The following is a 26,568-nucleotide window of genomic DNA, read 5'->3' on the forward strand; positions in this document are numbered from 1 at the left end:
TTTTTTTTGGCTGCGTCGGGTCTTCGTTGCTGTGCATGGGCTTTCTCTAGTTGTGGTGAGCGGGGGGGCTACTCTTCGTTGCAGTGCGCGGGCTTCTCATTACGGTGGCTTCTCTTTGTTGCAGAGCACGGGCTCTAGGCGTGCGGGCTTCAGTAGTTGTGGCGCGTGGGCTTAGTAGATGTGGCTCACGGGCTCTAGAGCGCAGTCTCAGTAGTTGTGGCGCACAGGCTTAGTTGCTCGGCAGCATGTGGGATCTTCCCGGACCAGGGATCGTACCCATGTCCCCTGCATTGGCAGGCAGATTCTTAACCACTGAGCCACCCGGGAAGGCCCCTTACAGTAGATGTGGCTCACGGGCTCTAGAACGCAGTCTCAGTAGATGTGGAGCACAGGCTTAGTTGCTCGGCAGCATGTGGGATCTTCCCGGACCAGGGATCGTACCCATGTCCCCTGCATTGGCAGGCAGATTCTTAACCACTGAGCCACCAGGAAAGTCCCCTTGGTTGTTTTTTATACTTACACATATACCCAAAAAGGCCCACTCAGGATAACAGGAAGTGCCACCATTTTGTGAGGAAATGAGGTCCACTTTCCCACCAGAGGTACCTAGCCCCTGTCTTGTTCTACCCTGTCAGTATAAATATAAAGGAATATTGCTATCTCAATACTTGTCCACCCAAGGAGCACAGCGGGGCCCCTTGACTGGGGAGATGCCCATGGGTGGGAATGAGGGGAGCCCTCCTCTCACTTCTCTCAATCTCCTTTCTCCTTTCCCAGGGTTTGGCCCCGTCTTTACAACCAGTGACCCTGACAGCTTCTGGCAACAACTCAATGAGATACATGCCTTGGGAGGTGGAGATGAGCCCGAGATGTGCCTGTCAGCCCTGGAGGTCTGCCCTCCCCACCCCTTCCCTTCTTCTCCCGCCACCCCTCTCCAGGCCCCACCATCAAGGGAGCTTAGAGCTTCCCTGGGACCTCATCCCTCCACCCCATCTTCAGAACCTAGTCCCACTCGCTTCACTCCAGGTTCCAGGGCCGTATTGCCTTCTACTCTGCCCTCCCTTGCTCTGCCCATTCCCCTACTGCCACCACTTTTTTTAAAAGTTATTTGGTTGTGCCAGGTCTTAGTTGTGGCAGGTGGGCTCCTTAGTTGCGGCTCACCTGCTCCTTAGTTGCGGCACATGGGCTCCTTAATTGCGGCAGGCGGGCTCCTTAGTTGTGGCATGTGAACTCTTTGTTGCGGCATGCATGTGGGATCTAGTTCCCTGACCAGGGATCGAGGCCCGGCCCCCTGCACTGGGAGCGTGGAGTCTTATCCACTGCGCCACCAGGGAAGTCCCACTGCTGCCATTTTTTAACACCAGTTTTTTCCCTCCCCTGTCAGCTGGCCCTGCTACACACACCTCCACTCTCAGACATCTTCGTCTTCACTGACGCCTCCCCCAAGGATGCCTTTCTCACCAACCGGGTGGAATCTCTGACTCAGGAGCGGCGTTGCAGAGTAAGCATAGCTGGTGGGAGACTCAGTGTTAGCTACCCAGGGATGTGGGAAACTGCAGGACAACTCTCATTACAAGGGTCACACTCACACTAGGGTGGTTAAACCAGACTTGGCTTGGGGGTGGGAGAAGTGAACCGTGAGTATAACATTTCCAGATCCCTTTAACAATACTAAAGAGTGGAAGGCCCTACCCTTAATGATGCTGAATTCTTATATGAATCTGCCCCCAATAAACCGTTTGAAGAACTGGAGATTTGGCTGCCAGCAATCCACTATGTGGATGACGTATGGTGACAGTTACAGGGAATGGCAACTTCTAATGGAAGCCCAGGGGTTGTGTCATCGGGAGACCCTGCTGTAGCAGCCAGAGGGTAGACAGAGAATTTACCACCAATCATCAGCTCTGTAGAAAGCTTGAGCACAGGAGATCCTTATTTACAATGGTAGATGGCAAATGGAAACTTCAAGTCCTGGCCTTTCTTCTGGGCACAGGTCACATTCCTGTTGACTGAAGACTCATCTAGGGTTCAGGGCCGACCTCGGCGTGAGGTCTTGTCCCCTCTGCGTTTTGAGCCGTATGAAGCGGTGGCGCTGGCCTCAGGAGGAGAGGTGATCTTCACCAAAGACCAGTACATTCAGGATGTGGCAGCCATTGTTGGGGACAGCGTAGCTGACCTGGTAAGTGTGGGGGCTCAGCTCAGAACTGAGGGGATGATGGTGACACTGCATTTCTCTTTCTTGTAGAAGAAAGCAAATGGCTCCCATTGCTGAGTTGCCATTCTAGACAGAGAGTGGGAAAGGAAGTTTCTCTCCCTCTGAGATCCACAGCTACTCACCTTCTACACTGCTCCTTCCATATTAGTACTACCACCCTCAGTCTTGGCCTCCAGTATTCTGTCTTCACGGCTACTCTAGGAAGTCCTGCCATCTTTTAAGGGGGGCAAGAAGTGGTTACCTCATCCTTAATCCCTTGCCTCCAACTTTGTCATTGATCATAGCTTCATCCCTGGTCCTTCCTCTCTCACTGGTATCCCATGTGTTACTTAGTTTTTTTCTGTCTCTACCTTTCTTTCTCCTGTCTTTGTTCCCACCTCATTCCATGCCTTATCTTCTCCCCCATTTTTCGGTCCTGCCCCCTCAAGGTGACCCTTCCCTTGGAGCCTCCTGTTGTGGTGCCTGAGAGGCCATTTGTGTTCAGTGTGGATGGGCTGCTCCAGAGGGTCACAGTTCGGATCCATGGGGAGGTCAGCAGCTTCTGGATCAGAAACCCTGCAGGTACTTCCATGTGTGTGTCTCAAGGCAGAGGCAAGAATGGAGACTGGAGAATGAGGGGTAATGTACTAAGGGAAAGGAATTCTCCTGTGACAATCTCTTGCCCCCAATACCCGTCCAGGGGTCTCCCAGGGCCAGGAGGAAGGTGAGGGGCCTCTAGGTCATACTCGCCGCTTCGGGCAGTTCTGGATGGTGCGTATGAATGATCCCCTGCAGACAGGAATCTGGGAGATCCAGGTCACAGCCAAGGGTACCCCCCGGGTGAGAGTACAAGGTAAGGAGGGAGATATTCCTGGGAAAGGAAGGGGAGACTGCAGAGCTCAGAGAGCAGTATGAGTCACGTTCATCTCTGGAAGGTCTCTGACTGCCTTCGCCCTCCCTCAGCCCGGACCTCCCTGGATTTCCTCTTCCACTTTGGGATCCCCATGGAGGATGGACCCCACCCTGGCCTCTACCCCCTGACTCAACCAGTTGCAGGTACATCTGTCCCCACCCCTAACTTGCTTTGTGTATATAAATTATATATATAGCTTTTCATTGAGTTATAACATTTAATAAGGTGTACTAAACTTCAGTGTACAGCTGGGTGGATTTTATATAATAAAAAATAACCGTCATTCAGTTCAAGCTATAGAACATTTCCAGCATCCCAGCACTCCCTCCTGGCCCTCGCCATCAATACCCATAGAGGTAACCCCTTTTCCCCATCCATACCGCGAGAGCTAACCCCTATTCAAAGCTGTTCATGCTTTTCTCCCTGTCTCCAAACCTCACGCAGCCACTGTTCTTTCCTCCCCTCCCCTGTCCCAGGTCTCCAGACCCAGCTGCTGGTAGAAGTGACAGGGCTGGGCTCCAGAGGAAACCCTGGAGATCCTCTGCCGCATTTCTCCCACGTCGTCCTTCGAGGGGTCCCGCACGGTGCCGAGCTGGGCCGGGTGCCTTTGGAGCCCATGGGACCCCGGGAGCGAGGTCTCCTCGCTGCCTCGCTACCGCCCACGCTTCTGTCCACCGCGGGACCCTTTTCTCTGGAGCTGATTGGCCAGGACGGAGTGGGGCAGGGCCTGCACCGGGTGGCCCCCCAGCCCTGTGCTGTAGTTCCTGTCCTTTTGGAGGTGAGATGCCAGCGGAAGGTGCGGCTGCGGCTGGAGAGAACAGGGCCTGCTGCTCCTCCCCTGACTGGCCCTCCTCCGCAGCTCAGTGGTCCCCCGGGTTTCCTGGCCTCGGGCACCGAGGCCCCGCTCAGCCTCCGCATTGCCAGCTTCTCGGGCCCTCAGGATCTCGATCTTAGGACATCCGTCAACCCCAGCTTCGCTCTCACCTCCAACCTCTCCAGGTGAAGCCCCTGAAACCTCCTGCTCCCTTCTTGTCCCATCTTTCTATTCCCAGGGCGTGGGATCTGGTACTCTCTCCTCTGGCTCTTTCGAATTGGCGCTCAGATTCCTCGCTCCCCTCCCAGCCTGCGCTTGGCTCCACCCCTTGGCTTTCAGCTATTCAGAGCCTGCGGCTTCAGCCGGACTTCGGCATCCACTCCCTAGGGTTCGCCTGGAACAGAATGAGTCCGCCTGGGGGTGCCTGTGGCTGAAGGTACCAGACACAGCCGCCTCAGACTCCGTGGTGATGGTGACTGTGACCGCGATGAATCGAGAAGCCAGCACAGTACCCCCGACCCATGCCTTCCTCCGGCTCCTGGTGCGGGGCCCCACCCCACAGGTGAGGTGCCCCCACTTTCCATTGCAGGATAGGCAAGGGGAGGGGAGGGCAGTGCAGACTTATTTGGGTGCAGCCACCCTGACAGCCTCTCCCTCTTCTCCCCAGGACCAGCTCCCTGCCCCTGTCCACTCGACTGACCCTGTCCTCACAACCACCAGCCCTGCCTTTCATCTTTCCACCTTGGTGACTCCGGGTAGGGCTGGGGGAGGGCTGGTGGGCAACCCCTGGTGGGGCACAGTTGGAGCAGTGCTGCTCCTGCTAGGCCTGGCCTCCTGGTGACACAACAGCCCCTAGAGGGATGGGTCTCCGGCACCGTTTGCCATCTTGCCCCATTGGTAAGAAGGTAACATGGGCCTCCGGACCCTACCTCTCCCAGATGGGATGGAGGTTTTCCTTCTCATGCACTTGTCCCTTCCAAGATTGGGATAGAAGGCAATGGATTTTCCCACAATGCACTTTCCCTAACCCTTGTGGGAAACAAACCAGACTCATTTTTGGAGAAAGTTGCTTTCTATTTCTCTGTAGCATCTTTTTTTTTTTTTTTTTTGGCTGCATTGGGTCTTTGTTGCTGAACACGGGCTTTCTCTAGTTGCGGCGAGCTGGGGCTACTCTTCATTGTGGTGCATGGGCTTCTCATTGCGGTGGCTTCTCTTGTTGCAGAGCACGGGCTCTAGGCACGCGGGCTTCAGTAGTTGTGGCTCGCGGGCTCTAGAGCACAGGCTCAGTAGTTGTGGCACATGGGCTTAGTTGCTCCGTGGCATGTGGGATCTTCCCAGACCAGGGCTCAAACCCGTGTCACCTGCATTGGCAGGTGGATTCTTAACCACTGCACCACCAGGGAAGCCCTCTGTAGCATCTTTATTCCGCTACTTATTCATGCTCTCCCAAGCTCAGGTAGAGGGGAAGATACATGGGGCAGTGACTAAGATTGGAAGTGGGGAGGAGGGTACCCCACCTCCTACTGAAAAATGTTATTTATAGAATTGCTTTTATTGAAATTCTGGAGACGCTTCTATTTTATTTTTGAAATTCTGGAGATGCTTATATTTTATTTTTGTATTTAAAGTTGAAGGACAGTGCCAATAAACATGTCTTCTCCCCAGAGGGATTTCAAAGAAAGATCACTTATGCACATCATATAGGGAAGAGTGAGAGCGTAAGATACCAGAAAGACAAAATGGAAGTTTTCAGGAGTGGAGAAGAAATTTCACAGCAAGATGTCAGGATTTCAGTTGACCCACCACCTGGAGCCATTTAGCTATTGAGTCAAGAAGCAGAATAAGGAGGCTGGGGGTTCTGACTCAGCCTTGCCAGCACAACTGAGGGGAACCAGAGGAGACATTAGACACGGGTAGGGCCCCTCCGTCCATTGGGGCAGCCTGGCTGAGCCATCTCCCCCTTTGGCTTAGTGACTCCTTTCTGCTGCCTTGACACCACCTGGAGAAGAGGAGGGAGACAGTCTGGGTGTCTGTGCCCTCCCTCCCACTGAGGGCCAGGGCTTCCGCCCTCCCCCCACTCCTCTACTGCTTACGTGTTGCTGCCACACGTTCTGCTTCCTTGGCCTTCCCTTCCAGTCCTGGGTGGCACAGGAACTAGCTTTGTTCAGGAGATGTGGGGAGAACTGCTGGGGGGGAGGAATTCACTGTTTTGTTAGACCAGTGCTGACCCCAAGTCCCCTCTTTACCCCCACTTCCCAAGAGTAAACTAAAAACAATAAACTCACCTTCCCCTGAAGCAGATTCTGCAAACAGATGTTCACCTTTTGAATCTGGACTAACTGGGGGCCACCAGGCTCTGAGTGTAAATCTGTTGGAAAATTCTAAAAGGAGGAGTTAGAGGCAGACAACGTGGTGAAAACTCGAGTACCATCTGCCACTCTTCTCCTATCACCACAGGTCATTCCTCTCCTCCATCTGGATCCCCTCATCCCAGTTCCCTGCCAGGCAGGTGGGAAATTCCAGTACTCTCCACTCCATCTCTTTAGTAGTCCAGTTCCTCCAACCCCCTCAAATAGCATAGTACCCGCTTTCTCTGCTCTTTGGATCCTCCCTCCTGTCCATCCCTGACTCACTGGAACAATCCAGACCACTCCCCCATCTCCATGGAGTGAGCCAAATTGTGTCCCTCTGAATGGAATGCAGACCAGCCTCCTCTAGGCCCAACAATGAACCGACCTAACATTTGGTGGCATCCTGTCATTACAATGCTGCTTCCAATTGATGATCCCTGTCCGTTAACTCTTGCCTTTCCAGGATGGTGTCAGGCTGTGTCCACACGTCCCTGCTACCCCTGCCCCCACATACCATGGGTCAGCCCCATACCTCACCAAGGGCCCCCAGATAGAGCTGCTGTTGCTGGGCCTCCCTCAGGCAGCCCTCATACCAGGCCTGGCTATGCTCCAGCAGCTCCAGCCCCTGCCACAGGGCATCCTGTTCCCGCTCCAGAGCCTGCATCCTCTGCAGCTGAACAAGGCAAGAAGCAGAGGCTGACTCACTCCACAGCAGGGCTCTGGGCCACGCACGGCCCTTGCTCGTAACCTGTGGTTCAGTTCACTACGTGGTCACTGAGTGTGAACCCAGACTGGCCACTGAGGACCTGGAGGGCAAGGGAAAGCAAGGGGCTGAACTTACGAGTCCTCAAAATTGAGTGGAATTGCAGGAGACTGATCTAGGGAGAGGGGCTTTCCCGGGACCTCTTGCGGGACTGATACTCACCCAGAGGAAGAAGCGCTGGGCCCCCGGGTCTTGGCGGCTTGTCTCCAGTGGCAGCAGCAGAACCGTGTAGGGGGCCTGCACCAGGGGCAGCCCACCAGGACCCCGGCTCCCCATGGCTCTATGGTGGGAAGGGTGGAGCCACACCCACTGGTGCAGGGCTGGTCCCTCCCTTTCCCCCAGCCTTGCACCGGTCCTGCCTAGTCTTTCAGCCTCCCAGAGCCCTTCCTGCTGGGTCTGTCTCAGGCTGAGGTGTTCCTACTTTGAGGGGAAAGAACATCTCCCTTGGGCTCCTGTCTTCTCTCTCATCTGTTTTTGTAGGGTCTGTTGAAGTCGTTGGTTCTCATAAAGTCCCCCTGGGTAGAACCCGAGGGCCTCCCTCCAGCAGTGATACTTTATTTTTAATGAGGCAGGGCAGGTCCCTCTGTGGCCTGCTGCTTCCTATTTCATCTCTTTCCTACTCTCTTGTTTTGTTTTGGCTCGTCTAAGGAAACAATAACTTTCTCCAAAATAAACTTTATTACTAACATGAAACAAAATTTCCAGGGAAACTGAGAACTCTGGGTGTGAAGGAGGTAAGGAAACAAAGAGGGCCTGGCAGGCTCCCGGGGTTTGGGATGTGGAGGAGAGCCCAGGAAAGACTCTCAGAGGATGGTGGCGGCAGCAGGCAGCACTTCCTGACTCATGAAAATGTCCAGGTCCAGACTGGGATCTTCCAAATCCAGTTTCAGAAACTTGTCTACTAACATCTGGCAACTGAGGGGAGAGAGAACAGTGAGATTTATGGAAGCATGGATAACAGAATCCCTGAGCAGAGGGAAGAGGATGCAGCACAGGAAACCCGAGACCTTGAGAATTTAGAAATTGCAGGAAGAAATTTTGAATCTTTAAAGGGCAAGAGACTGTCTGAGTCCCTGAAAGGGGTAGAAGAGCTGCAGAACATGCTAGAGAGAACAAGGACCCTGGGCCTGCACTCACTTTTCCATTTGTTTCTCCTTTAGCAGCTCCTTGACAGGCTTGATGGGCTCTCCACTGCAGATCAAGTCTGAGACCTAGGACCAAGGAGGAAGGGGCAGGGGTGGGAGTGGGTGTTGGGTAAGAGAAGAGAGTAAGGGTCAGAAATCCCATGGGCCCAGAAATCCAGGTCCCTCAGAGAAGCAGGGACAGTGGAAGGGAGCCCTGATGGAGGCGGTTGCTGTTTGGACCTCACCTCCTTGCCACGAGCAATGAGTTTCTCAGGAAGCCCAGCCTGGGCAGCTGTGTGGGAGGCATGGCTGGCATTGGCAACACCTTCACAAACCTGATAGAAGAAGACAAGGTCATTCCCATCTTCACAGGTCTCCATGGTCTTAAAAGAGAATAAAAGGAGAATGTTATCAGTCATTCTGCTTCCTGCCCCAGTCCCTTGGTCAGTTGCTGTGGAGAGTGAGAAACAGGAAGGGACATGGTCCCTGTGCTCAAGGAGCCCCTGTTCTGACAGAGAAGCCAGTTCCCAGCTCTGGGAAATGCTCGGCCTAGGGGACCCTAGGGAGCTGGATTGGTTCCTCACCAAATACTGCACGAGGGGCCCCTGTGGCAGCAGCTGTAGCTGAATGAGGCTCAGAAAGTTGGTGGCCACGAAGATGTGGGGGCACGTGGGCCCAAGCGCCAGCCAGTGTCGGATCACGGCCGCTAGAAGCGCGAGACCATCCACCTGTGCAGAGGGCAGGGGTGAGGCTGTGGAACCACAGGTGCCCCGTGCACCCCTCTCCTCCTGCCAGGCCTCTCCCGCCTCACACTGTTTCTTTTCCACCCACACACCCCTATTCTTTTCCAGAGGCGCAGCCGCACCCTCTTGTTCCTTAGCCCTCCTTCATTCTCCCCTCCTTAGATCCTCAACAGCTTCTCCCCTTACCGTGTTGGTTCCCTTTCCGAATTCATCAATAAGGACCAGCGACCGCTCGGTGGCATTGTTCACTGCTTTCGCCACCTGCTGGGTACCAGATGGACAAGGGACAGTTTCAGAAACATTCGAGGCCTGTAATGCACTGACCACAGTCTGCCTGGCAGTAAAGCTGCTTGTGTGTGTATGTGTCCACCCAACAGGACTGCAAGTTCTTTAACGGCGAAGACACATGTTTTGTTCATCCTTTCTTTGCCAACAGTGCCTCACACGAAGCCGGGGATAGATAAAGGTTCGCGGTATTGCTTCTCCTGGTCTCTGAACTGGGTGCTCCCTGCCCCTAGTTTAGAGAGCAGGCAGAAGGAACGTTTTTCCTGACATTTTTCACGGGTAGGGTTCCTTCCCCATTATCCCCCTCCCCCAACCCATCCTCCTTTTGACCTGGTTGAGGTCGATCATGAAGGTAGAGAGGCCAAGGGAGATGGATTCACAGCTATGGATTCGGGTGAAGATGGCATCTACTGCCCCGATTTCGGCTTCCTCTGCTGGCACAAAGCTGCCCACCAGGGCCATGAATGTGATCAAGCCTACCTGAATAGGGGAGGAGACAGGGCCCGGTGCCTCGTGTGGCTGAGGTGAAGGTGAGGCTAAACTGAGGGAAGAACAATAGATCAAGAGAGATGGACACAGTTTAACAGATCACAGCCCCTTCTGTTCGCTTTAGAATCAGTAAAGGGCAGGGAGTGAGCAAAGGCACACTTTAACTCAGAGGTGGGGGAGGAGAATCCAGGCCATGGAACGATCATTACAGCATGGCTCTCCCTCAGGTAGAGAATGAGAACTTGGGAGGAAGAGGAGCGGCGGGTGTGGGCTACGGTCTTTTCATGACAGCTGGGGTCAGAACATGGGGAGAAGAGCTGTAGGGACCTGGGTTGACTGGCAGGTGGGGGATGGAGACAATGGAGAACATTCCAGAGGCCCCGTTTGTAGGATTCCTCTACCTGTTTGAGGTATACGCTCTTCCCTGAGGAGTTGGGTCCAGTGATGACTTTGACCCTCCCCTTGTACCCCCCGCACTCTGCGGAGTTGGGCACGAAGGTTCGGGCACAGAGCTCCATCAGAGGATGCCTGCGGTGGGTGGAGAGGTACCTTGCACGTGGCCTGTGGATGCAGAAGATGGGGCCTTTGGGCCCCTCTTGTCTATGCCTCCACCCTTTTCTGTTCTCACCTGCCATTCTGGATTCGTACCCCAAGGAGCCGTGGGGAGTAACGGGGCCTTGAGTAGCCATAGTCCCGGGCGGCACTGGCAAGAGCCAAGAGGACGTCCAGGCGGGAGGCGAGGTCCAACACCCGGGTCAAGACAGCTGCCCGTGCCAGCACCTGACACTGCAGCTGGTACATCAGCAGGGTTTCCTGGTCTGGGGGCAGGTAAGGGAGGGAGCTGGGGGTCAGCTCCAGGGGAAAGTGAAGGAGAGACAAAGAGGCCAGCAGAGGGACCCAGAGACAGGCTTGCAGATACCATCTGAAATACCCAGAGACATTCAGAAAAGACAGAGTAAGAGAGAGAAAGAGAGAGAGAGAAAGAGAGAGCAATAGCAGGAAGGAAAGGAGCCTATCAGAATCACCTCCATGCTGCCCACTCCGCTCCAGCCACTCGCTTCTCCTCACCCCGGATGTCGCAGTGCAGGTCCCCCAGCAATGCATCCAGCTCCTTGGTTCGAGCACTACGATAGTGAAGCTTCTCCTCTGAGAGGAACTGGATACAAGGGTTCAAACCTATGGGCTTTGCTTCTCTCGATCCTCATCCTATCTAACCCCCGCTCCAGCCCTGACCTTGATTTCTTTCTCCTTTGTCTCAGAGCTGGTAAAGATCAGAGTAAAACAACAGAAGAGGGATCCCACATTGGGCAGTGCTGATGGGGTAAGGCCCTCCTCTCAGCTGCTCATTCACTTTCCTTATCAACCCCTACAGAGGTCAAGGGTCTCACCATGAAGTCCAGACCCTCAATCTCAAAGTCACTGGTCTCCACCATGGAAGGCAGGCGGGGAATACAAAGAAGGAAGCCAATCTGCGGAGAGTAGAAAAGAGATAAAGCAGAGAGTGATGTACTGGGCACTTTTTTTCCTTAGAGGAAGCCAGAGTCCCCTATATCCCCCAATGCTTCCCTCAGGGGGCTTAAGCCACCAAAAAGTATTCATGTTCTTCAGATTTCAACAGGGTCTTCTTATCTACTAATGTGTCCTTCATAAGCCTAATGTCCCCCTAAAAAACCCCTGGGGAGCACACCCACCCTCCTGCCCTCACCAGAGGGATGTAGATGACACTGCATGAAGGAATACGGGGGTCCAGATTTTCCAGCTCCTTCCGAGCCACCTCAGTGAGGAAACTGGGAAGTCCTGTCAGCCTTCGTTTTTCTAGGAGGGTGAAAGACACGTGGATATCAAAAGTAAGGTTCCTGCTCTGGTTGCGATGATTATCCCCAGTTGTAGTGGCCGCCTACTGAGAATGGTACCCCATCACTGGGCAGGCTCATGTTTCAGGGCTCACAGGCCCACCGTACACCTAACACTCACTCTCATCAATTTCAGGATCTATGTTGGGGAGGACTGTGAAGCGATTTTCAGCAAGACTGCCCTCAAAGTCCACCTGAGGAGACAAGAAGTCCAGGTTCTTTACATCCAGCACCATCTCGTCCTGTTCCTCACCTCTACTTGGGCCCCTTCAGTCCCTGCTTTAACCCTAACCCTCCAAGCCCCCAAGCAGATCCCTGATATTTTGCCATCTCCTCTCACCATCCCATCCCTTGGTCATCCAGCTGACCTCAGTGTCTCCCATGCATCCCCATCTTCCAAACCACATTCCCCAGAGCCCAGTCGTTCTCTGTCACCCAAACCCATCCCTCCCCTAGTTTCCCAGGAGCTCTGCCTCTTTCCTTCCACTCACCACTTTCCCAATGAGGCTGGCAATGTGGTGTAGGTCATCAGAGAACTCTTGGGCAATGTCCCGAAAGAGCTGAATGGACTGGGGCAGGGAGCGGCAAGCATCCCTCAGGCCCAGGGCACTGTACACTGTCTGTAGGAGAAATGGACAGAGGAGGGTGGCCCATACCCAGGCCGGGCTTAGGTGAGGGGACAGGGGTGGACTGAGAAGAACAAAGACCAACAGGGAAAAACACAATAACAGAGACAGAGAGAAGATCTCAAATGCAAAAAAGAAACAGTGAGAGAGAAAATGGTATCTGCAGAACTCTTCACCAGGCACCACACTAAACACTGAGGCTCCAAAGACAACAAAGACAACTGGGTCCCTTGTCCTAGATGGGCTCGTGGTCTAGTAAGGAAGACAAATACACCCAGAAGATTTAAAAATAAAGTGGTAGTTGCTTTGAAAGAGATTTGTACAATATCCCAAGAGAGAAGTTTGTACAGAGGAAGGAGAAAGAGAAATAGGGATATAAAAGGCAGAGAAGAAGTAAATGAGCAGAAGGGGCAATGACAGCATTTGGGTAAGAGACAGCAGGAAGAGGGGATGGGTGAGAGTCACTGAGAATTAATTCTCCAGCGTGAAAGTCAGTGACCTGAGGTGGCTGCTCTAAACAGGGATTAGACTGAGTGGATAAACCCAATCCAAAGGACATTGACTGAGCCTCACTCTGTGACAGAGAATATAAAAAGTGTATAAACCAAAGAGTTTATAATCTAGCCATGATGGAAACAAGCAACAAAAACAATGACTACCCACAAAAAAGACTGACCAAGTTGTGAAACTGACTAAAATTACTAAGGAAGTTCAGAGAATAAGACTAATATGGGCTAAAATAGTTGGGATATCTTTGCAGAGAAAAAGAAATAAGCTTGGTCTTGAATAAGGCAATTCCAAAGGGAGGAGGGTATTCTGGGTGGGGGCAAGAGCATGGGCAAATGAATAGAGGTAGGAATAAGAACTAACACTTATTGAATGTTTACTACCCGCCAGGCAATATTCTAAACTTTTTACATGTGTTAATTTCATTCACTTCTCAAAATAATCCTAGGAGATGGGGACTAGCATGACTCCATTTTACAGGTGAGCAACCTGAAGCACAAAGAGGTAACACAATTTGCTCAAGGTCTCACAGAGAGTAAATAGATGAGCTGGGAATTGAGCCCAGGTGTCTGGCTTTTAACCACCATGCTATCCTGAGCAGGAACATGGTGGGTCTCCCAGGCAGAGTGCTTGAACGCGGAGCCTGGCTTGGCTGAAGCCAAGGATAAATGTTAAGTAGTGGGAGGGAATATACAAATAGTCACACACATCTGCTCACGTAAAATAAAATTGAAACTACTTTACGTGTTAGGTAAATATACTGTAGAGGGCTTCCCTGGTGGCGCAGTGGTTAAGAATCCGCCTGCCAATGCAGGGGACACGGGTTTGAGCCCTGGTCGGGGAAGATCCCACATGCCACGGAACAACTAAGCACGTGCGCCACAGCTACTGAGCCTGCGCGCTAGAGCCCATGAGCCACAACTACTGAGCCTGCATGCCACAACTACTGAAGCCTGCGCGCCCAGAGCCCGTGCTCTGCAACAAGAGAAGCCACCGCAATGAGAAGCCCGTGCACCGCAACGAAGAGTAGCTCCCGTTCGCCGCAACTAAAGAAAGCCCGTGCGTAGCAACAAAGACCCAATGCAGCCAAAAATAAATTTAAATTAAAAAAATTTTTTTTAGGCTCTCTCGCCTTCTGAGATGGCCCACACTCTGTGGAGTGTGTTTCTCTCTAAATAAATCCACTTTTTAACTATACCTTTGTTTCTCACTGAATTCTTTCTGCAATGAGACATCAAGAACCTCAAATTCACTGGGAATAGAACTATAGCAGCTGCTGCAGCAAAAAAGCTGGAAACTGAAACCATGCACAGAGAAACTTCAGAAAGTCACTGGAAACTTCGAACAGCAGTGGAGGAGGAGTAGCTGGAAAGCAGATGTTACAGCTGGAATTCACATTGCTATCTTGAGCTAGGTGGTAGAAGCCACATGCTGAGGATGGCAGAACAGGAAGACAGAAGGAGACTGGGTCACTGAGGACTTTATGAAACCACCCAACAATCACGGACTGCTTATTTTTATCCTTTTCTATAAAAGATAAACTTATTTAAGCCAAAAAAAGTTTTTTTTAAAGGTTATCTATAGGTGGAGAGAGGGGAAAGGGATAGAAGCTACAATTAATTGACTATACCTTGTTTGGGAGATTTGACTTTGGAACTGTGTAAATATTCTACATAATTATAAGATTAAATTTTAAGAAGCAATTATTAAAAATCAAAAAAAGAATGAAACAAATGAACATAATGTATACCCAGATAGTGACATAACCACTTGAAGTAGTGACTAAAACACAGCAATTTGACTGTATATCCCTAGGGAGAACAGAAAGAACTATCCCTCCTTCCCCCCAAAAAATGTTAAATAGTGTTCAATAATCATATAGTTTTGGTAGTAATGGTGATATTGCTATTCTAAGATTGTTGTGGATGTCACGTAGGAAAAAGCAAATAAGTGATACTTTGATTTTCTCATTCCTAGTGTTATTGAGACACAGAATCTCCAGTATGGAAGAAGGAAATATTGAAGAGGATAAAAATGGAATATACAAGGTAAGAACCCTGTGGTGCTGAATTTAAATAGCTGATGTCACAGATGTAGAAAACAAACTAATGGTTACCAAGGGGGAAACGGTGGGGGAGGGATAAATTGGGAGATTGGGATTGACATATACACACTACTATATATAAAATAGATAACTAATATAGAACCTACTGTATAACACAGGGAACTCTACTCAATACTCTGTAATGACCTAAATGGGAAAAGAATCTAAAAAAGAGTGGATATATATTTATGTATAACTGATTCACTTTGCTATACAGCAGAAACTAACACAATATTGTAAATCGACCATACTCAAAAAAAATTAATTAAAAAAAAGAATATAGATATAGTGATCTCTGGATATCTAAAAAACTAAAATAAAATAAATAGGTGATGTCAGTACTAATTTATCATGCATTTTATTTTTTTTCAAGTTCCTAGGTCTATCCACAGAAAAGGCCTACCAGCAATAATCCAAACATGCTGAGTACCCTCTAGCACTCACTGTGGTATACAGAAATACCATTTCTCACTAAAAGGAACCAGGGCTCCTCAGAGAAATGTCTGGTTCCAGGTCAGAACCGGTACGTGTAAGTGGTATATCTGGTACATCTTGTCAAACCAGAGAGTGGGGAAGCTATCCAAGTCTACTAGTGTCATGTTAAAGGACTCAGAAGCCAACATGAAGAGGCTCCCATTGGCTAAAGATGGAATATCTCGAACATGTGTAAAGATTAAAAATGCAGTGGCCTGAAGCATGAAGAAATCTGTAAGTTTGTAATGATACTAAAACAACAACAGCAACCAAAAAAACTCATTGGTTGCCTTGGTGGATTATGGAACTAATTTCGTATTTGCTGATAGGTGGACAGATAAAATCAGGGGGAAAAAATCAAGCAATGTTCTGTGATATCACTAGGTAACCAAAGAGTAGATGAGAGGAAGTCTTCCTTCCAGAAACATTCTAATAAATGAAGAAAGAATGACAGAATTAGAATAACACTACTTTGCAATCTCTAAAGAACTAATGGACTTAGATATTAAACATCAAATACTGCTATCATCACAAAAGGAGAGTCAGACATACTGACATTATGTTCCTCCATTTATGAAACACTATTGAAAAAAATTAAACTTGAACCTGAGCAAGCTTCTAGATTCAACTATTAATTTACAGAAATTCTAGAAGAGAGAGAAACATGTCAAAAACAGGGAATGTGGGCTTCTCTGGTGGTGCAGTAGTTGAGAGTCCGCCTGCCAATGCAGGGGACACGGGTTCGTGCCCGGTCCGGGAAGATCCCACATGCCGCGGAGCGGCTGGGCCCGTGAGCCATGGCCGCTGAGCCTGCGTCCATGAGCCTGTGCTCCGCAACGGGAGAGGCCACAACAGCGAGGCACCCGCGTACCGCAAAAAAACCCAAAAAACAAAACAGGGAATGTAATCAGTGAAATTCAGGCTAAGGAAAACTCTGTAGGACAAATAATCCAGCTTCTGCAACAAATATGTTGCAAGGGGGAAAAGATATATATATGGAGAGGCGGGAAGAGAGGAGGGGAGGGAGAGAGAGAGAGAGAGAGAGAGAGAGAGAGAGAGAGAGAGAGAGATAGAGATAGAGAGAGAGAGGGAGAATGGTGAAATGGAGAAGGAACCCATACAGGAGATTCAAAAAGACATCATCCCATCGCTATATGAACATATTTTGATCCTAACTGTAATTTTTAAAAATCATTACATTTAAGAGATGAATAGAAATTTAAACATGAGATAATTAATATTAAAGAATTACATTAATTTTTAGATAAGATAATGGCATTGTTATTCTTTTTTAAAAATAATTTTCCTTTAGAAAGCATATTGAAATATTTATGGGTGAAATGATATGATGGCTGGGAATTGCTTCAAAATAATACAGGAAAAGGAAAGTGAGAGAAGATATACATGAAACAACATTTGTATAAGTCAAAGTGTTAAAGCTACATGGTGGGTACATGGGAGTTCTTTGTATTATTCTCTCTAAATTTTTTTTGACAATTTCCACAGTGCAAAGTTTTTTTAAAGGTGTCAGGATAAAGTTGGACTGGGTGACGAGAGTAAAGAGGATTTGGAACACATGCTGGGGGTCTTAACCTGGACTTCTAGATTCAAGAAGGGAGGTCTTACCTTGTAGAGAACCTGCCAGTCACTGACCTTGGTGTGAGACAACTTCATGCGTTTAAGAATCAGCTAGAGTCAAACAAGGAGACAGCCGCTGTTTTCCTTCTCCCACCCTAATGCCCCTCAAGATGCCCAGCATCCCTCACCTCCTTCCCCACCTCCCTGCCCCCAACCCCGAGCTCACAGGCACGTTCTTGATGTGACCCAGCAATCGATGCAGCATCTGAGCCATGTCCAGATTCTGGGGTAACAGGAAAAACTGAATGACATCCAGACGGGAATTTAGTTCCTCCAGGTCCTGGGTTGGACGTGTGAACCATAGCCTGGAAGTGAGGGTTGGAGTGAGGAGACCAGAAATTACCTCTGTTCTCATCACTGTCTTGATCTCAATTTGTGAAAAATGTGCATTTGGAGGTCACTGGGGATTGCGGCAATATGTATCTGCACTGGTAAGTACAGTGTCCTATCTATGCACGTGTGTTTACTTGCATCTACTGAAAATCTCTGGATGTGAGCACAACTGTGTGTATCTCGGTTTTGATGGATATGACCATGTGTCATTCCATGTGGATACGTGATGGAGTTTGTCAATATTTTAGAGGGAGAGCAGTGTGTTGAGGCATTTGAATGCCAACACTCTAGCTCTCTCTGCAGCTGAGTAGGAGTGAGTCAGAAAGAGTTTGTATATCCGTATTTAGCTGTGAAATAGCACAGACATTCATGTCTTTTCATGTTCTTCCTGTGGAAGTATATAACTGTTCCATGTAGAATAAGTCCTCAATTCGTGATAATGTTCATCCCTGCAGAGAAGAAAGTATTGGGTAGAGATACTTAAAGGGCTTCAATAACATTGTCTTATTTTTAAATTGGCTAGTGGAAACACAGAGGTTTATATTATTATTATTATTACCTTTTCTGTGTCTGAGGTTATTTCCTAATAAATTAAATTATTATACAGAAATAAATGTCTCATCTGTGTCTGTCTAATTCTGGGTATCCCTATCTCCCTATGGCTATGAAGAGTGTGAGATTCTACAAGGACCCGGGAGCCCATGGATTCTTCCCCACATTAGAGCAAGCCATTAGGCATATCATTTTGTATAAGAGCCAACCTGTGGAGACACTGGGGCCTAAGGATGTGTATCTCACACTGTAGTCTACGGCCAGTTACCCTGGGTTAGAACACCCCAGCTTAGAATGAAGTGGAAGACTCATGTGGATTCGACGGTGGGTTTTAGGCACCTCTGCTCCTTGGCCACAAAGGAGCAGAGGTGTCTGAGGCAGTGTGGGCTAGTCTGTGAATACCCTCCCCACCTGGAGAGCACGAGCCTCATCAGACTTTCTTATAAAACACCTGGGTAGCTCTGACTCATGTACTTCGAGTGCCTGGAGGTCTTAGTCGAGCCAGACTCAAGTCAGCTGAGGGGATGAGGCCCTTAGAAGGTAAGCAAATTGTCCAAAGTCATGCAGCTAGTAAGAAGTACAACTGGATCTCAAACTCAGGTCTCCAGACTGCTAGGACAGTGCTCTTTAGAGCATACTGTGACATTTAGTCACCTTCCAGGTGCCCTGTCTGGCTTCAGGCCAGCTGGGCCCTTGGCTGACCATCAGATTGTGATTCTATGCCCTGCAGGTTCCTATCTAAGGAATCTGCACCCCTCCCTCACCTTTAACTCAGTTCTCTTCTCCTTTGAGAATTCCTTCCCTTTCATCCCTGGTTGAGACTAGAGATCTGCGCCTGAAGCACTAGAGAACTTCGAGGTAATTAAATCACCCCGCCAATTACCTGGAGATGGCCTCAGAGATAATGCTAAATTAACCTCCAAAAGACATACATTGCAGGGCAGGTGGCATGGGGAAAAGATTGTACACCTGCAGGCTAGCAAAGGTTTCCTGAGATTTTAGAGACGATGTAACCAGTGTGCTTGCATTCTACTGCATACAAGGCCATGTGCTGCGCTAACAGGAATGGGCCACTGCATAGAGTTCACTCACAGCTATGAGGGCAAGTAGATTCACCAACTAATTCCAACCTGCTGTGATAGTGCAACTAGAAAATATAAACAAGCACTATGTGACCACACAGCAAAGTGCGTGTCAGTCTCCTCAGAGGTGCCTGTGAAAGCTTCACCAGAAAGGTGATAGCTGGGTTGCAAGAGGATGTAAGATTTTGACAGGTGGAGAGCAGGGGAAAGACCTTCCAGAGGGAACAGCATTAACATGGCTTGAGGGGGAATTCCCTGGCAGTCCAGTGATTAGTACTCCGCACCTTCACTGCTGAGGGCCTGGGTTTAATCCCTCGGTGGGGAACTAAGACCCCATAAGCCACACGGCCGAAAAAACAAAACAAAACAAAACAAAACATGGGTATGAGGAGGTAAGCCTGGAAATTAAAATTGAGGGGCCCTGAATGCCATACTGCTAAAGATACGACCCTTAATTATGCAGGTAATGCAGAAACCTCCTGAGGTTTATGTTTTGTTTCTACTTAAGCTTAAAAAAAGGGGGGTGGGGGAGTGACATGCTCAGACCTCTATTTTGGAATGAAGAACAGATTGGAAAAAGAAGCGTTTAGAGGCAGAGAGACCAATTTGAAGGTGAATGCAATGCTCCAGGTTAGAAATGAAGATAGCCAGAATTAGAGCAGAGGAAAGAGGGAGAAGGGGATGGCTGAGAGAGACATTTCTGGACAGAATCAATAGGTCTCAGTGAATAATTGAATATGGGGGGTGAGGGAGAAGCATCAATCCAAGGTTCAGAGCTTGAGAAGCTATATTGCCAGCAATGCCATTAACCAGAAAAGGGAATGCAGGAAGAGGAACAGGGCCAGTGGGTGTCAGTGTGGATGCTCCGAGTTTGAGCTGCCTGTGGAAACTGCAGGTGGCGATGATATGCAAAGAGCATTCCACATATGGAGCTCAGAACTAGAGATACAAATTTGAGAGTCATCAGAGAACAGCTCAAATTTGAAGTGTGTTTTTTAATAATTAAAGATATTACCGGGGCTTCCCTGGTGGCGCAGTGGTTGGGAGTCCACCTGCCATGCAGGGGACACGGGTTCATGCCCCGGTCCGGGAGGATCCCACGTGCCGCGGAGCGGCTGGGCCCATGGGCCGTGGCCACTGGGCCTGCGCATCTGGAGCCTGTGCTCCACGGCGGGAGAGGCCGCGGCAGTGAGGGGCCCGCGTACCGCAGAAAAAAAAAAAAAGATATTACCATGTGTACATTGCTGTCTTGTGATTCTGCTTCTGCTGCGCGTATGTGTGAAAGTCCGTGTATCATCAGTGGGTACATGTGCACCTGTGCTGACAACATAAAATGAGAATAACACTAGCTACCACGTGGGGTCGTTGTAAGGATTAAATGCATTTAGCCAGCATTCAGGAAAGGGCAGTTGTTTTCATTACTACTAAGGGTGGTGTGTTTGAGTCTACAGATTGCCTGCATTAACCTGTAGCACGTGTGTGACTCTTACTCACCTGAGCAGTTTCTCTCCCCACTTACAGCGGCATCTGTTGAGGATTCCTGTTGGGAGTTGGGGTAGGGAGTGAGCCTGTTATAAGCAGGGTCAGGGAAGGAATGTATGGATGTGTCTAAGCTGAGGCATCAGGGTCAGAGGTTTGGGTGTTCAGCTGGCTGGCCTGGGGAGCGTTCCCCAGATACAGGACACAAAGGCAGCCAAAGCCAGCGTATGGCCTCAAGTCTGCGCCGGGATTACCTTACATGGGCTTGGGGGAGGAATGGGCACTCACAGGAACACTCAGCCAGAAAAATATGCAGAGCAGGCATAATTAGACTCACAAAAAGCCCAACACATACACGTAAACATTAGACACAACCCACTGAGATGCACGGTGAAACCACGTGGTTACTTGGGGTGATGTCCCCAATACACCCTAAAGCCTGAAACAACTATAAGAGATAAAGACTCTATGCAAAGCAAACATGGGAGTTATGCAGTTACATAACTCTCCTCTATACACAGGGCCTCCCAAAGTCCCTAGACAGGTACACCACTAGTAGAAATATTCATACAAACCCAAGGAATAAACATGGAATTGGTAGAGTAAGAAATGATATGCAAAAGACACTGGACAACTATACTGGACAAGGTTTCAGGAAGATGCCCAAACTGAGGGAGGGTACAAAGAGGATAATAAAGCTGGATTGGTACTTCCTTGGTAGCGCAGTGGTTAAGAATCCACCTGCCAATGCAGGGGACACGGGTTCAAGCTCTGATCTGGAAAGATCCCACATGCCGCAGAGCAACTAAGCCCGTGCACCACAACTACTGAGCCTGCGCTATAGAACCCGCGAGTCACAACTACTGAGCCAACGCGCGGCAAATACAGAAGCCCCCGCGCCTAGAGCCCGTGCTCCGTAACAGGAGAAGCCACCGCAATGAGAAGCCCGCGCACTGCAGTGAAGAGCAGCCCCCGTTTGCTGCAACTAGAGAAAGCCTGAGTGCAGCAACGAAGACCCAAGGCAGCCAAAAATTAAAAAAATTAAGAAAAAAAAAAAGAAGAAGCTGGATTGGAGCAGAAGAGACAGCTGGCAATGGGGTGAAGTGGAAAGAGAGGGACTGGGATACATCTTTGGAGGCAGCTGTTTTTCTGGCAGGCCTGTGTAGTGTGGGATGAGGGAGGGGGCAAACCTACCAAAGAGGCTGAGCCCCTCCTTGAGTCCACTGGCCACTTTGTACACTGAGGGGTGAGGCTCACTCTTAAATATCTGCAGAACACTATCAGGGAGAAATTAGGGTAATTTGTATTTTAAAAGGCAATTGAGAAAATGGAATGGGGATTGGGAACACCTCCTGAGATGAAGTCTTGATGTAAGGTTTGTCCCTCACTGCTCTCTGCCTCAGTTTCTCCCTTTAGAAAAGGAGGGTGACACCTTTGTGCTTTTCTTCTTCTCTCCCCTCACCCCCCTTCTCTTTCCTTCAGGGAGAGAGCTCTTAATAGCCCCAGGATTAAAGAAATTGGAGCCCCGTTAAGGATTATTAGAGCATTAAGCTTAATCCTTCTCCCTCCCCAAAGATGACAGCCTGCTTCCATCTCCTTACCTGTAAGTGTCTTGATCTATGCTCACCAGATGGGTCCTGAGGACAGAAAACAAGCAGAAAGGAAGGTGGCTGGGGTATGTGAGGTGTGAGTTCATTCTTAAGTTATACCCGCTTAGCTCTCCTTCAAGAGTACTGTCTCAGTTTTCTCCCCAGAGCTCCACACCCTCTCAGAAGTTCCTGTGTGTCCTAGAGCACTTTACCAGATGGGTCACTGCCAACGCCCCCCATCCCGTCTTACTTTCCAGGCCTCCCAATCCCACCTTACTTTGGTTGAGGTTAGGGTAAATGACCTACAACGCAAATTTCTTAAAGCCTAGGATGGGGATGCTGACGTTATAGTCTTCCAGTTCAACCCCGATTCTTCTTCGACCCATGAACTTCAGCAGCCCTCCAAGTGCTCGAACCTAGGAGGGGATCAGTAATGGAGGTGGGGTAAATCCCAACGTCTTGGAGGCTGGACGACGCCAGGGAAAACTATTATTTTCCAGGGCTGGGCTAGTATCTCCCAGGACTCAAACGTAGTCTCCAGGTGCTTGTGCCTTTCTCTAACCTGCTGCAACCCAGCCCTTACCTTGCGGGACCCATCTCACCGTGAGGAGGCAGTCAAAGGGGATGATGGAGGAGAGGAAGAGGATTTTCTCAGTGGCGGTCATGGAGTCTGGGATGAAGGAGTAGTTTCCAGAAAGGAGGCGCTGTTTGCTTATCTCCAGGCCTATTTTGAGGGAAGAAGGGAGGGAAAGATCTTATAGCCCGATTCTTCACCTTATTTTAAGAATGAGAAAACAGAAGCAAGAAAGATGATGTGGCTTGCCAAATTCACACAGGCAGCTAATGGAAAGCTGAGACAAGAGCCAAATTTTCAGACTCTTTATTCTACATACACTTTAAAAAGGGTTGGCTGGGAACATAAACTGAGAAAGATAAATGGCTCAGGAGAGTAAGATATCTGTCTGGAATTGGGGACTTGGGGTCAAAAAAAATCATATTAACAGAGGAACTAATAACATGAATGCCCTAACATCTAATTTAGGATAGAACATTCCCTGTCCTTTTTGCAAAACCTGGGAAGGTTATGGAAGTGTCTTCTAGATGAACGAGGTCACTGAGGCAGTGCCTTTTTTTTTTTTTTTAAGGGGTAAATGGCTTTGGCTTAAAGGGGAAAATGCCAACAATCAAAGCTGACCAAAAAGTGTTACTACTCCCTCTTCTCACAGAAGGCACTCATCCCTAGACAAGCCTAAGCTGCAGGTTATTAAAGGCTAGGGATTAGGAGAGATCATGGGGAGACTGGTCATGGGGCTTGAAGAACACAAAGGTTTAGAATGAGATAGGGCTGAGGGGAGACCTCTTATGATGAAGGTGGAGTTAGGAAAAAGGGTCAGAAAACCGGGATGGGGGGTTGGGCAAAGCAAAAGGGAGGAGATACCAAAATCCACACTTGGCAAAAGTATGATTTCAGGTCTCTTAGGCTCTCTGTGCTCTTGGGAGGCTGTGAGGGAGGCAAAGAAAGGGCCATCAGTCTGTACATCTCAGTCCTTCTGCCGCTGTCCCACCTTCCCTCTCACCCAATTCTGGTCTCCTGGCTGTAGCTCCCTCCAAGACGCTTTAGTCTCCTGGAACATTCCATAATTTAGTCCTTCCCCATTTTCCCTCTCTCCCTTACCCAGTCCTTACCAAGTTTCCCCAGAAACCGAGTCATATTCTCATCCTGTTTGGCGCTCGTGACAACAGACTGGGGATCGATTTCATCCAGAACTTGGAATGAGAATGGAGACCAAATGAGTTCAAGGATCTTTATCTTTTGACTAAGAGGGAACCCGTAGCCCTCCCCTTGCTATCTCCCTTCACCCCTCAGAAACTTATTTCCTCCCTCTAAGAGTAGGGAGTGCCCCCCACATTGGAAGCATAAGTCGGAGTCAGACATGAGATTAGAAAAGGAAGGAGTAGTAAGACTGATGGGGTGGTGGGAGGGAAGAGGGGTGCCCAGGAGATTATCACTAGACTGTAGACCCTTAAAGGACAGACATGACTGATTTGCCCAGCTGTATCTCCAGCTCCTGGTACATTTGTGAATAATGAGATGAATTCCTAAAAACAACAAAGGGGGCCTCTAGGAGTCAACTAATAAAAATAGGTTGAGTCAGGTAAGGATCTACGAGTGAAATACGCTTCTAATCCCAGAGTAGAGGAATTCCTAGCTCTGTCCTCACCTCTCTGGAGCAGCTTGAGGCTCTCGTGGTCTGGGGCATCTGGCATAAAGTAGATGGTGGAGTCACTAGTGTCATAGTAGGCAATGCCCAGGTATCCTGAGTTCCACAGCACACACAGATGAATCTGTCCGGCAAGGAAGAAAGGAAACTAATATTTGAACCAATCACTCGTTAAGTGCAGGGTTGAGGCATGCCTTATTTAATTTTAATTATTTTATCAACTCTCTGAGACAGGCATCATCACCCCCATTCAGTTAATGCGAAACCGACATTCAGCGGAGGGAAGTGACTGGCCCAGCTCTTGTTCCCAGCCCCTTTATAGGCTAACAATCAGGCGTTCCAATCACCCCCCTGCTCTCCAGATTCGAGCTCTGGCTCCTCAGACATCGCCTCTCCACCCCGCCCCCAGACCTCCGCGGGCTCCTCCTCTTCCTCCTCCTCGGCCTCCCGGGGGTCCGGCACTGGGGCCGGGCTGGGGAAGCTGGCCGAGGCCTCCCTGGGTCCCGGTCCCTGCGGCGTCCTGCCTGGGGTCGCTCCTACGGAGGCCATGGCCTTGGAGGATCTGTGGGTGAAGAAAATGAAGGCGGTTCAGGAGCGAGATCTCACCCGCGAGGAGGCGGGGGTAGCGGGGCGCACAGAAATGCAACTCCACTGAGAACTAATGGGAGAGGCCTGAGGGGCAGGGCTGCTAGGGCCTTCGAGAGCTGTGGTCACAGGTGCAGGGCATCTGGAGGGGCGACTTCTCGGGTATTTAACTAAAGTACAGACTGTGGAAAACACCACCCGCCCCACCCTTATTCCTGTCACGCGGAGGTTGTATTTGGAGACTGTCTGAGGGTCCTGTGGGACAAGTTTTGCACGCCTCCTCTCTCCGCCCCTGCCAACCAAGCCCCCAAGATCACAGCCTCACGCTCTTGACTTCCCCACCCAGTTGCGGACAGTTCGCGGCGTTTTCCCGCCTTTTCAGTCACCTGGGTAGCGACGCGCGCGAGACCGCGTCATTAAACGCCGCGGGCCTGCGGGAGGGTGCGCCGACGCGAGGGCGGGGTGCGCGCGCACACGCCCCGCCTTCTTAGCCGCTATTGGTCGAAGAGACCCGGATCCTGCCTAGAGATCCAACAGAGCGAGAGGGAGGAGGGGACCGCAGAGAAGGCTGGACGATGACTGGCCTATTCGCATATGGGGGCGGTGCCAGAACGTTCAAACTTCCCGCCCTCTGCTGTTGCCTAGCAACCGGGCCTCTGGCCCTTGATTGACACGGGGTGGAGCCTGTGAGAAGGTCCTTAGCAGAGCTGGAGTCAGAGCCCCCGGAACGGGTCTAGGGGCGTTGGGTAATCTGGAGAGGAGGCCGACCTTAAAGGAACAGAGACACGTTTTTGGGGGGGTTTTTGTTTTTGTTTTTGTTTTTTCTGGAGAGTGGAGACAAGCAGCATTAATTCAACCTATGCCAACAATTCTAACTTAATATTTATAATGAGCTTAGAACAGTGCCTGGCAAACATAGTAAGAACTACGTGAGCGTTTTAAATAAATAAGCGGAAATAAGAAGCGAGACTCCTATCTCAGCCCACCTTTGCCTGTTTCCTGGGTGCAGAGTATGATCACTCCCATAGGGACACCACAGGGCCTAATTAATAATTTCAGCGCCCCAAGAGAAGTTGGAAGCATTCGACACACACACACACACACACACACACACACACACACACACCCCTAAGGACAGAAGGGTGTCATTCATTCATTCTGGGCCAGGTGGTGGACTCAAAACAGGGAACATAATTAAATCCCTACTCCATGAGCCTAATTTTTGAGTGTGTGTGTCTGAGGGGAGGAGAAGCAAGGAGATAGTGAAGGAGAAAGAAATAAACAATCATATACTTTTAAAAACACCTCTTAAAATACATCTTCACCCCCAGCTTTGTTCTGGGTACTCTGAGATGCGGAGATCCCACCCAAGAGCTTAAGAAAGATGGTAACCTGGCTCTGCTAACCAATGATTGGAAAATCCCTTCTAGTGAGAAAGGTGGGGGAGTGAGTTAAGGGCTAGGTTAATGGTTACCCCTGGCAAATTGTTTAGCAATGGGGCTATGGAAACCTGGAGGAGGCCAGGTGACAGCTCTAAGGAGTGTTGGGGAGGGACACACGTTCCAATCTGGGGTGGGAAGAGATTAGGGACTGGTTTACCAACCTGAGGAAGGGAAGGGAGTGGAAAGAAAGGCTGGGGAAGAAAAGGGGAGATACTGAGATAGGAGAAAAGCAGGGGCAAGGAGATTGAGATGGGAGGGAAACTTCTCTGATGCAGGATTTGGGGGTATAGCCCCTGGCTTCAAACCCATGCGGCACTGATGGATGGTACCAGGAGAGGGCAGCATTACCTGTTGTTACCTGAGAAGTTAAGGAAAAATACTTTGTGGGTAGCCATGCCAGCTAGCA

The 26,568-nt window shown here is 49.8% G+C and overlaps 3 protein-coding genes across 11 annotated transcripts in view; 1 reads left to right on the top strand and 2 right to left on the bottom strand.

The window, feature by feature from the left end:
- The window catches only part of VWA7 (von Willebrand factor A domain containing 7), a 10,910-nt gene extending 5,887 nt beyond the window's left edge, over positions 1-5,023 (top strand). Inside the window, exons 9-16 of the mRNA XM_024738625.1 lie at positions 1,994-2,179; positions 2,644-2,776; positions 2,895-3,047; positions 3,158-3,250; positions 3,584-3,885; positions 3,967-4,106; positions 4,309-4,483; positions 4,589-5,023. Coding sequence (XP_024594393.1) covers positions 1,994-2,179; positions 2,644-2,776; positions 2,895-3,047; positions 3,158-3,250; positions 3,584-3,885; positions 3,967-4,106; positions 4,309-4,483; positions 4,589-4,762 — 1,356 coding nt within the window. The 3' untranslated portion in view covers positions 4,763-5,023. The remainder of the gene's footprint in view (positions 1-1,993; positions 2,180-2,643; positions 2,777-2,894; positions 3,048-3,157; positions 3,251-3,583; positions 3,886-3,966; positions 4,107-4,308; positions 4,484-4,588) is intronic.
- Positions 5,024-5,267: 244 nt separating this feature from the next.
- Positions 5,268-7,614, bottom strand: SAPCD1 (suppressor APC domain containing 1). Of its 3 annotated transcripts, none has more exons than XM_024738583.1 (5): positions 7,198-7,614; positions 6,805-6,945; positions 6,207-6,302; positions 6,015-6,104; positions 5,268-5,920 (listed from the first exon to the last, which is right to left on the bottom strand). In XM_024738583.1, the coding sequence occupies exons 1-5, from the start codon at positions 7,309-7,311 to the stop codon at positions 5,825-5,827; spliced, it is 537 nt and encodes a 178-aa protein (XP_024594351.1). In that variant the 5' UTR covers positions 7,312-7,614; the 3' UTR covers positions 5,268-5,824. The 3 variants fall into 3 exon arrangements, with proteins under 3 accessions (XP_024594351.1, XP_024594350.1, XP_024594349.1); XM_024738582.1 differs by having other exon boundaries at positions 6,015-6,107; XM_024738581.1 differs by having other exon boundaries at positions 5,268-6,104.
- An 80-nt stretch (positions 7,615-7,694) lies between these two features.
- Positions 7,695-25,150, bottom strand: MSH5 (mutS homolog 5). 7 transcript variants are annotated; one of them, XM_024738574.1, is made up of 25 exons: positions 25,107-25,150; positions 24,547-24,697; positions 24,136-24,259; positions 23,600-23,680; positions 23,352-23,414; positions 22,516-22,637; positions 22,220-22,329; positions 21,926-21,961; positions 21,519-21,601; positions 20,340-20,385; positions 17,045-17,183; positions 16,867-16,929; positions 12,021-12,149; positions 11,651-11,723; positions 11,382-11,491; positions 11,065-11,145; positions 10,745-10,832; positions 10,305-10,494; positions 10,078-10,204; positions 9,518-9,667; positions 9,089-9,163; positions 8,744-8,887; positions 8,405-8,542; positions 8,173-8,246; positions 7,695-7,950 (listed from the first exon to the last, which is right to left on the bottom strand). In XM_024738574.1, the coding sequence occupies exons 2-25, from the start codon at positions 24,682-24,684 to the stop codon at positions 7,839-7,841; spliced, it is 2,496 nt and encodes an 831-aa protein (XP_024594342.1). In that variant the 5' UTR covers positions 24,685-24,697; positions 25,107-25,150; the 3' UTR covers positions 7,695-7,838. The 7 variants fall into 7 exon arrangements, with proteins under 7 accessions (XP_024594342.1, XP_024594343.1, XP_024594340.1 ...); XM_024738575.1 differs by having other exon boundaries at positions 8,405-8,494; positions 9,089-9,166; XM_024738572.1 differs by having other exon boundaries at positions 9,089-9,166.
- Between the last annotated feature and the right edge of the window lie 1,418 nt (positions 25,151-26,568).

Source organism: Neophocaena asiaeorientalis, unplaced genomic scaffold (assembly GCF_003031525.2).
Source record: "Neophocaena asiaeorientalis asiaeorientalis breed wild unplaced genomic scaffold, Neophocaena_asiaeorientalis_V1.1 scaffold282, whole genome shotgun sequence".
Classification (NCBI taxonomy): domain Eukaryota; kingdom Metazoa; phylum Chordata; class Mammalia; order Artiodactyla; family Phocoenidae; genus Neophocaena; species Neophocaena asiaeorientalis.

What these genes read in the sequence shown, in the direction of transcription:
- SAPCD1 (XM_024738581.1), bottom strand. Translation starts at nt 7,311, where the DNA reads ATGGGGAGCCGGGGTCCTGGTGGGCTGCCCCTGGTGCAGGCCCCCTAC. An exon ending in ATCTGGGGGCCCTTGGTGAG is followed by an intron (nt 6,303 to 6,804) that starts GTATGGGGCTGA and finishes TCCTCCTTTTAG; the next exon opens with AATTTTCCAACAGATTTACA. An exon ending in AGAATCTGCTTCAGGGGAAG is followed by an intron (nt 6,105 to 6,206) that starts GTGAGTTTATTG and finishes CCCCCCCAGCAG; the next exon opens with TTCTCCCCACATCTCCTGAA.
- MSH5 (XM_024738572.1), bottom strand. Translation starts at nt 24,684, where the DNA reads ATGGCCTCCGTAGGAGCGACCCCAGGCAGGACGCCGCAGGGACCGGGA. An exon ending in GTGTCATCTACATCCCTCTG is followed by an intron (nt 11,146 to 11,381) that starts GTGAGGGCAGGA and finishes TACTCTCCGCAG; the next exon opens with ATTGGCTTCCTTCTTTGTAT. An exon ending in GGCCCCTCGTGCAGTATTTG is followed by an intron (nt 8,543 to 8,743) that starts GTGAGGAACCAA and finishes TTCTCTTTTAAG; the next exon opens with ACCATGGAGACCTGTGAAGA.